A 10,253-nucleotide genomic window follows, 5' to 3' on the forward strand; every position below is an offset into this window, starting at 1 on the left:
CTTGTCATAGGAAGTAATAAGAAATGACTCTTTACATTAAGGTAGAAACCTAGTGAGAACAGGGTGGTGGGGGTTAAAAAAAAAATTCTCTTTTTCATCAAACCGCAGTTTTTGCAAGTTCCTGCAATTTCATTGCGGAAAATTGCATAAATATCCAGCATATTCCATCACATTTTGTTCCGCATAATCAAAGATTTTTGCCTGCAACAATCACAAAAAAACTGCATTTTTCTGGAAGGACTGTTAATTGTGTTTGAGCTCAGTTAGAAGCTGCGGTGGTGAAAGTGGATAGATCCTCATTTTAAAAACTGTGACATAGTTCTCTGCATGACTGTCAGTGATGGTAAACGACACTTTGATAAGTGCTGAGAAATACTGAAACTCCCTCACTTGACTGACTGGATGGCAGACGGTTTGCAGATGAGCAGATTTGCACTGACATCAAGAGTTTCCACATGCATGTGTTTTTTAGGATGAGTCACATGCAAATGATCAGTCGGCTGCACACACGTAGACTCGTTTGCGTTCCTTCTAACTCCAGAGTCAGAGTTTCACACCCGCCGTCAAAACAAAAAACAGGCGTTCTCACTGAGATGAACACAAATATCCGTCACATATTGCAGCTGCAGAAATACGTGGAAGAGTCTTCAGCCGCGAGGGCAACATAATGCTAACGCAGGCCGAATGTTTACCGTGTTTACCTGGACATGGTTGTGTTTAATAGCACGACAACCGTATTGGACCGTATTTCATAAAACCTTTGTCTGGTAGTGAATAAAGAGAGACAGATATTGACAAAGTATTGATCCTGTTTGAATTGTGTCATGAATCACACATGATGTTTGTCAGTTCGTCATCAAACTAATCAAACATCAGACTGTGAGAATACGTCATTATAAAGACGACACAGTTGCCAAGTCCGCTTATTAAAAGCGACTTTGGGCTTGTTTTTCTGTAAAGTCGCTTATAAATATTGGTAGTTGCGGGTCGCAGGATTTTTGGGCTTGTTCTTCCTCAGTCCTCTTCCTGTTGTATTGTATGTCATATTGTTTTGAAGTCCTGGAACTAAAACAAAAAAGGATCATAACATAAAATAACAAATATTAATTAACAAATGCAATGATACAATGCAATAAATGTATGGATTCAGGGTGATATTCATGTGTGTGTTAGCCAGAGAAGTTGCTTGTTTTGGGCTTGTTTTCATAGGCCCACTTGCTTGTTTCTCATGCAAGATCTGGCAACACTGACGACACAGTGTCGTTATTGACGTCGCATCCTGACTTCAACGCTGTAGAGCTGCTCCTGTACATCAGCAGCTCACAGAACAGAACCAGAACCAGCTCTCCTGTCACAGAACAGCAGTTATCTATTGTGATTTTCATCTTCGTTGATACTTTTTCTGTGCCGATGTGACGTCACGTGAGACGATGTATTTCTTTAACACAAAACTACATGAGATTTTAGTATCGTTAAGACAAGCTGAGACTTCCTTGACTTGCAAAAGGACATTTTAAACTCACAAACTTGATATCGGGGATTCATGACACAATTCAAACAGGATCTGTCTCTCCTGATAGAATGATGTTGGGATCATGTGTTTTTGTGGTTAACCCTGAAGTTAAGATCGCTCTGGTTCCCTCCTCAAAAAGATTACGTGATTTTTTAAGCATAGCAATAAAAAAGCTAATGTTAGCCTACGAACAGACGACATCACGGTCACATGACTGAAACGTCTCCACCACTAAGAGTCTTACTGCACAATAACTATCCAGGTTTCCTATAAACTGATGTATGTACAAGTTGTAAAGTCAGAGTTAGAACAGTGTTTTACTAAAGACGGACTAGTGAGTAGATGAGTCTCCGTGTTCGCTGTGAGGACGTTTAATGTCCCCGACAACCTCTGTCGTCTCATTCAGACACTCGTTAGCAACCGCTAACTGTTTTTAACACATGAAGAGCTTCAGGATTAAACTGTGGGACGTTTAACGAAGAAGAAAAAAAGAAAACACCTTATTTTAGGCATTTGACCGAAAACCAATTAAAGAATGTCACACACTTTGAGACGAGGGAACCAGATGTGCTAACATGCTAACTGAACTCAAGGTTACTTCACCAACATACGGTTCCATGAGTTCCATCAGACGGACATCTATAGTTTTACAAGCCAGCAGCCATAAAAACAAAGAAGCAGACCAGATAATTGGTCTATTTGATCATCAAAGTGATTTCAATTCATCCACTGTCTGAATGAAATTCACTAGAGCTGTTTTTTAACATAGCGAAAAAAACAGGAAGCCAAAAAAACAAGCAGACGGAGAATGTGTTCTTCAGTCTCTGTCCATGTGTCCACGTTCCATCTTAGTTATCCTGAATCTGATTCAGTCTGTGAACCTGTCGTCCATATTCGAGTCTGTCTTTGTCTTCTCTCTGCTCGTGCGTTTGACGCTTCATGACGAAGCTGTTCATGGAGGTAAGACTTCGACGTATTCAGAGTCAGGAGCGTCTGAAGGAAAAAACAGAGAAAAGGTCAGACGAACGGTGAGTCATAGAAGAAGTTGTGAAAGAGATAAAACCTGACGCACTTTCATAGTCGTGGTCCTCTTCTGGTGGAGGCATGGACGCCCCCCAGGCCCCCCCCTCAGGTACAGGTGCGTGTCGGGGCTGGATCAGCAAGGCCGTCTTCCTCTTCACAGAGTGGCGCAGGTGCATGGCCAAGCCCTGATTCTTCTTTTTATAGTGACGAATCAGATCGTCCAAACTCTTGAAAAGTGTCTCCTCCAGACCTCCTGCTGTCTGAAGGAACAACAGCAGCAGGCGGTAAATAACACGGGAGGAGAAGAACAAGAAGAAGAAACAGAGAATGTGAACGGAGGCGATGAACTTTGTGATTGTTGTATTTGTTTGTTGTATAAAAGTTGTTTGTGATCCTTTTTTTATTATCGTGTATTTGTGTTGGAAAAATTCTAGCATTAAAGTTTAATCTACTCTCCAACTAACAGTTATTTTCATCATCATTTTATTGATGAATCTGTTTGTTATTTTCTATAAAATGTCAGAAAATCACATAACACGTCTTCCAACGTGTTGTTTTGTTTTGTCTGACTAACAGCACAGAACCAAAAGAAAACGGAGGAGAACAGCTGCAAATGTTTGACGTGTTTGTTTTAAATAAATTTAAATAATTATCTATGAAAACAGTTTCTATTTGACAACATGGAGGATGTGAAAGAAGAGAAACACAGAGAGATTTAAACAGAGCACATTAAATCAAAACAATACTAAGAAGGAAGACGATTAGAATAAAGTCTTTAAAGGTGCAAATCAGCACAAAATGGTACATTAAAGGAACAGTTCACCTAAAAATTAAAATTTGTGGAGCAGAACAGCGGAACAGTGCTGCAACGTCGGGGTTAACCTCTTAATGAACGCCCTCATTTTAAGGTTCTTTTTCCAAAACTACATACTGAAATTAAAAGCATGACAGCTCCCACATAGTCTGAGACTCAGTGCTTGGTACCATTGGAAAGGTGACACGCTCAGTTTTTTCTAGAAGTTCTATGACATACTGACACAGAGTTACAGAGGTTGGAACACAGGTTTTGGTTTCCGTCCAATTCAAATGTCAATAAACTGACTAAGATATGAGGGCTCAGGTATGTCTATGGACACAGCAGACACAATGAGGCCACAGCCACAGGTCTCAGTTTGCTACACTCAACATTTGAAGTTTTTTTCTAAAGGCATCACTGTGTGTTCTGCTTGGGTCCTTTTTTTCCAAGAGCGCCTACTGAGATTCAAAGGCTTATAACGTGAGAACCCCTTTACCTAGAAACATAATCTTGGTCTGAAATGAAAGCTAAGACCCTGCAGGGTTTCTTGCTGGTTCGACACTTGTAGCTAGTTTTGGGTTAAATTACATGGATATTCCCATTCTATGGACTCTTGGCAAACTATGAAATAAAAATTGTGGCATGACGTTGTAGCTGTGGAAAAAGGGAACACCTGAAGGTGTGTAGGCATTCTTGCTTCTTGCGGTAGAGGGCTCTTTCTAATGTTGTGTCATGGTGAGTTTAGAAGGCTATTACATGGTCTGGAAATAACTTTTTTGGGCTTTAAAATAATCAGGACAGTCTCAGCTTTCCAACAGTGAGTATATACTGTTAAGATCTGATGCTTAAAACTATTAGCAAAAAAAACTCTTCGTTTTTACGAAGGGTGTTTGTTTAGTGAAGGGTGTTCCTATGTTGGAACGGTGTTCCTTAAGGGGTTTATAAAAGTCTACAGATCCCAAATTTATCTGAAAAGACGTTATTTACACCTTTTTCAAGCTGCGCAGCTAAAAGCAACTCGCTCAACGAGAGTTCATGATCTCTGCTGACCTCAGCGTTTACCTGCTGCCCAGATGCTCGACGCGACAGAGAGCTCTGCTGAAGCCTCTGACCTAATTTTCAGTATTTATCTACTAACTAAACCTTTTAGTTTAGAGAGAGATGACATCCGTGCAAAGACAACAGGACTGCTGCCGTGGTCAATCGCTCTTCGTCTGGATCTCATCGTAATCGTGAAGTATCTCCTCAAGTCGGAGCAAAAACTTGGAACGTCAGAGGAAACTCTGGAACACGAGCTGCGACGCCATGATGACGCTGCAACATGGCAGACGAATGTAAACATTTGGCAGATGATAACATTTGATGAATACATTTCATGGTTTAAATAATCCGTTCCTGTACTGAAAAACAGCTGCCAGCGTTTGGTTCAAATGCTTTGAGCGAATGACTTCCAAACGATCTTGAATGCAGCATCAAACCCGCTTCAGACTTTGGGCACGCTAACGCTTTTAGCTTCGCAGCTCCAGCAAAGATTCCATCTGATAAAGGCTGTAAATAATGTCTTTTCAGATCAGTTTGGGATTCTGGAGATCCAGAAACTTGGATTACGTCGGAGAAGCCGCGTGGAACTGTCTGATGTTTTTTCTGTTGTTCTCAGCGACTCGCTGTTTTGTTGTGAAGCTCCAGAAATGTTTTGTACATTATGAAACTTCACCTGACTGTGCATATGCGTTTCGGGAGGAGATGATGAGTGAATTCACATTTCCGGGTGACGTTATCCTTGTGTTAAAACGTGTAAGCATTATACTCACATTACGCAATGGAAGCTAGTCGCTCAGCTGACTTAAGTGCAATTTACATTTGTTTGAATGTTGATTAATGTTCACTGTCCCTTTCTTTAACAGAAACAATAACAGTAAAAGTACTCCCAATGCTTACATTGTCACATGACATTATATATACTTTGGATGATCTGCTCCTTTAATTCTTCGCTCGTATCAAAATGTAAATTGTGTCTAAAGATGTGAAACTGCAGCAGCTGGATGATCAGTTTGAACTGACATTTTGTTTTTAAGGTGTGAGCGGAGACTTCACAGACCTGGAGGAGGAAACCAGAACATTTGCAGCTATTATTAGTGTTTGTGAATTAACCAAAACCTCAACTGCTCTGAGTGGAAAAACAACATGTGCCCATCGGCGTTGCGCCCGACACTCGTGAGACGTCAGAGGAGTTTCCTGTGATGTGGGGGAGAGACTGATATCTACTGAGTTTCCACTTGGGGGGGAAATGCTCCTTTAAAGGTTCGATCTGCCTGTTAGAGCTGGTTCTGATTTTGTTTTTTCACACCTGAAACTTTTGCAGTGCAGAAATAGTTTATGGCTGTTAGATTCAAAGACACTTCAAAGGCACTGCTCACTTCTCGTAGATTATCATCTGCACTCTCACAGGAGCTGATAGTGTGAAGATCAGTTGATGATGAGCGAAGAGGAAAAATTCGGTTTGCAGGTATTACAGTAAAGATCTGTCACTGTGCGTTAAACGTCAGCAAAATGTGCTGACGTGACTTCTCTGTCAGAGTTTTGACCTTTTGCCCTCAGATTGTTGTCTTTTTTTTACCAGAATTGGACTGTTTTCGTCAGAATTTTGACTTTTTTTGTAGGATTTTAACCTTTCATGTGAAAAATTTGACTTTTTTCATGGAATTTTGACCTTTATTGTCAGAATTTTGACCTTTTTTGTCAGAATTTTAACATTTTTGGTTGTAATTTTGACTTTTTTCTCAGCAAATTCTGATATCAAATCAGAGGGAGTATTGCTTTAGGGCTTTGAAGAGGTGCTGATCACTGACAGCAGACTAAAAAGTGGAGAAAAAGTCCTCAGGCCTTCTTCAAGATCAAGCATCGTTCTCAATTAAAGAAACGTTGCTTGAGGAAACTGCACATGGAGCCAGAGAGTGTCAAACACTATTTTCCCCTTTTTAATCCTAAAATTAAAGACAGAACTCTGAGAAAAACAAGAGACAAGTCGTTATCCTCCACGATCCTCATCATCCGTATGGCTGATGTCTACGAGCGACGACAATCTGATGCAAATATTAAAGAACTGAGCTGGAAAACGCCGTCAGCCGAAGGTAGTGGAGTGGAAATGTAAAGCTGCATGAAATGAAAATACTCGAGTAAAATACATCGAGCAGCAGCACTTGAGTAAATGTACTTAGTTACATTGCACCACTTCAGCGTGGGAAAGTGTTTCTCAGGTCGCTGAGGTCACACAGTCACACGGTCACACGGTCTGTGTCTGCTGGACAGCGGCTGCAGCGCTAACTCTGGTTTTCTCTCTTGAATTGCGGTGTTTCTGTGAGCAGAGCTGCTGTAGCTGCTGCTGAGGACAGTGAGGTCATAACCTCAGTGTTATGTAGTTCTAAACACACATCGGTGAAGAACGAGGGCTGGGTATTTATATATCGTTTAATTTTAACCATTAAAGATCCCATATTCCTTAAATTAACACGTTTATTTTAGTGTTCTATTATTATACCACTGTTAACTGAAAAGATTATCACATGCTTTCGGTTTACTTTGTGTGGACTCATCAGTTCCTTCCGAGCAAATCTTTCATTTATGCTGTGTCGTCTTAATTTACTCTGACCCAGAGTCACGTGTACGCACACGTTCACATCTGAACAAATGTTTCAAGTGTTCCCTTTATTGTGATTCATTGCCTTCATTTTTAGATTGTAATCTTTCGCTCAAATTGTACATAAGATTTTTTTTTTATATGTATTTGATGTGTTACCTTCAAGTCTACTTACAGTACAGTTAAAGGGACATTTGAGTAATGAGCAGTGAGTAAAGTACACAAATAATATCTGAATATTAAACTGTAAGAATGATGTTAAGTTGGCTCAAAGGAGGAAAAGGAAGTGCAGTAAACTGTTAAACCCTTATTTTAACGAAGGTGTACTTTAAAGTTTACTTTAATCAACTAACAGGAGGACTAGAAGTATGAAACTATGTAAGTTCACAACTAGTCGTGTGTTTACTTGTGTTTGTTTACAACTCTCACACTTTTTTAAACGAAGAAGTGGGACGGTTGAGTCCAGAAGTGTCGACGGAGCAGCTGATCACCAAACATCTGACACTGACTTTGCATTAACATCCTGAGCTCAGCGAGTTTAAGTGTGATTTTTGATGACCAGTGGAAAAGGGCGTTGTGTTACAGCAAATACAACTGCGACTAAATCTGAAAAAATCCCAGTTTGTTGAACATCCAATGGGAACGCAGACTGTGTGAATGGCCCACTTTATATGTGTGTGTTTGTGTGTGTGTGTGTGTGTGTGTGTGTGTGTGTGTGTGTGTGTGTCTTTACCAAGAGAGTATAGTGTCCGGTGTGTGTCTGCAGCACTCTGTAGGTGAACACCGTCTTCTGTTTACTGCCAAGACAAACATGATACATGTCGTTGAACCACCATATTTAGCAGAATTTCAACCGTAAACTGTGTGAACAAGAGGAGTTCCAGTAGCAGCTTTACAGGTGGAGGATTAAACATCTGTCCACTTTCAGTTTGTGTTGTTTTGTCATGTTTGGACCTTGCTGTCAGGGTCAGTGACAGCTGAAGGACGGGCAGTGTGTCTCATCAGAACAGCCCTTGAAAAGCATTTTTCTGTGTAAAAGCAGAACTACTCTGTGTCTTGTTTCATGAACAAATGTTGGTCAGATGAAATCGAAAATGGCTGCGAGGCAACGACAGCGAGCGACCGCAATGGAACCACAGAGACTTACGACAGATAAGACACAGAGACAACAACCAACTGAAGCATCTTAATCATACTTAATTACTCAACATATTGACTTAGTAACTCAAAATTTTGACTTAGTATTTCAAAAATATGAGCCTTATTCTCAGGAGAATGACTGAATACTTTAAGACGCTGCCATTATTTTAAGAAAGATTCACATTATTTCGATAGAAGTTAGTCGTTATTCTGAGACACGTTTTCATGGTTTTGAGTTCTCAACTCATTATTTTTATTAGTGACTATTAAGTTAAGTCGTTATTTTGAGCAACCTTCGATTATATAATGACTTTCAAGATCTTTTTTTCATCACACATGGGGGAAATGAACCTGAGTATGGAGTATGTTATACCAATAATTATTAAAAAATACCATAAAACTGATTACTACTATGAGTGCTACAATATTCAAAGTACTAGTCGCTGTGTTGAAGCCTTAAATAAACACTTCAGATGGAGCGATGTGACCGGCACATCAGAGTTTACTCACTAAACACACAGGCACATGGCTCCCTGGATGGTCTCGCTGTCTCGGATCAGGTACGCTCCATCCTTGTTCTTCTTCCCCAGCAGATCCTCGCACTCCTTCTTGCTGATGCAGCCGTGGTAACACACCGGCAGAGCTGCTGCCATGTCATCAGACAGTCACCTCTATGAACACGTCTCACCACCTGCTGCTTCCTCAGCACTGCTTCATGTCAGAGAGCGGCTGCACTGCATTCACAGAAGCTCCACAGAAGTCCAGACGCTGTGTTGATGTTGGATCTCGATGCGTTGAACTCTGGAGGTTCTGCAGCAGGAGGAGGCGGGCTGGGAGAGGTCAGCGCTCAGCACGCGCAGAGAGAACAAACACAATGACAGGAGAAAACCACTGAGCTGGCCTGACAGTTTCACAGGAAGTGTGTTTGTGAGTGTGTGCATGGGTGAGAAAGAGAGCTTAAGCAAGAGATGAAAAAGGAAGATAACATACAGTGGCATTTTTAACCCGAACAAGGAAGGAAACTTGTCTGTCAGTGGCCCAACAAAGTTTCCACGTATTAATAGAGGACGTCATTTCTTAAAAACAAGATTTAATGAGTGATAACATGGCAGGAAGTGGGTAATAACGAGGCATAAAAACATGGAAAAAAGTTTTAAAAATGTATGTTCTGAATGCTTTTCTCCTGATTATAAGATTATAAAATACTCAGGTACACATTAAAGACTTGGGTTGATTTCAGAATAAGAGACAGAATAGTGACAAATCAATGTTAAAACCAAAAACCGTTTCGGTGTGTCCGACAAGCTCATTTTCCAGCTTTGTGACACCTCAGTTACCATGATATCCAAGAGGGTTTTGTGATTAAAGGTACAGTTCACTCAAAAATGACAATTTAACTATTATCTACTCACTCCCACGCTGATGGAAAGTCAGGTCCACACAACATTTCTGGAGCTTTACATCAAAACAGTTAGGAGATAATGGCTTAAAGGGATATTCCAGTGTAAGTTTAATCCATGGTCTAACACACTGTGAAACTGTGTTAGACTCCCTCTCGAGAGATCAAGTTAGCAGACCGCTAATTTACGGAGTTTTATCAACGTCAGAAACGACCGCACGACAACAATACACTGCAGTAAATGGATCCAAATATAAACCGCCACCAAAAAGCCACAGATAATGCTCAGAACAGCACCAAACTTCAGCAACAGTACAAATAGGGTCTCAGCACATAGTCCGGGGCATCTAACCTCCGCTAGCTCAGCTGGATTTCTACTGAATAGCTGACTAAATTTACCACTCTTCTGCAGCAGCTTCCTGTTGACGGGAAGTCCCGACGAGTCGATTACCGAGTGCAGTAGAGTTCCGCGGCTCATGGATGAAAATGTATGATTATGACTCCATGGAAAAGCAATCAAAGTTCATATGTGTCTTACCTGCCAGTTTATAACAGTTATTATCGAGAGCGGACAGGGAAAAGAACGGAACTGAGCATTTCTAACCGCACTCGGTAATCGTCACGTCGGGACTTCCCGACCCGGAAGCTGATGGAGGAGAGTTGAAATCTGTTTTTAGCTTCCCAATAGAAATCCAGCTAAGCTAGCAGAGGTTAGATGCCCCGGACTATGTGCTGAGACCCTATT

General features: G+C 40.9%; 1 protein-coding gene across 1 annotated transcript; it reads right to left on the reverse strand.

Annotated features, from left to right (window-relative positions):
• Positions 1–35: 35 nt before the first annotated feature.
• On the reverse strand, positions 36–8,992 carry LOC115569971 (SH2 domain-containing protein 1B2). The gene is made up of 4 exons (XM_030398225.1): positions 8,620–8,992; positions 7,703–7,766; positions 2,586–2,796; positions 36–2,506 (listed from the first exon to the last, which is right to left on the reverse strand). Exons 1-4 carry the CDS (start codon positions 8,760–8,762, stop codon positions 2,466–2,468), a joined length of 459 nt encoding a protein of 152 aa, XP_030254085.1. The 5' UTR covers positions 8,763–8,992; the 3' UTR covers positions 36–2,465.
• Between the last annotated feature and the right edge of the window lie 1,261 nt (positions 8,993–10,253).

Source organism: Sparus aurata, chromosome 19 (genome assembly GCF_900880675.1).
Source record: "Sparus aurata chromosome 19, fSpaAur1.1, whole genome shotgun sequence".
Taxonomy (NCBI): Eukaryota; Metazoa; Chordata; class Actinopteri; order Spariformes; family Sparidae; genus Sparus; species Sparus aurata.

Excerpts from the sequence above, each read along its gene's own strand:
- LOC115569971 (XM_030398225.1), bottom strand. The coding sequence starts at position 8,762 with ATGGCAGCAGCTCTGCCGGTGTGTTACCACGGCTGCATCAGCAAGAAG. Across the intron at positions 7,767-8,619 it reads GCCATGTGCCTGTGTGTTTA|TAAACAGAAGACGGTGTTCA; the intron begins GTGAGTAAACTC and ends TTGTCTTGGCAG. Across the intron at positions 2,507-2,585 it reads AGAGGACCACGACTATGAAA|ACGCTCCTGACTCTGAATAC; the intron begins GTGCGTCAGGTT and ends TTTTTCCTTCAG.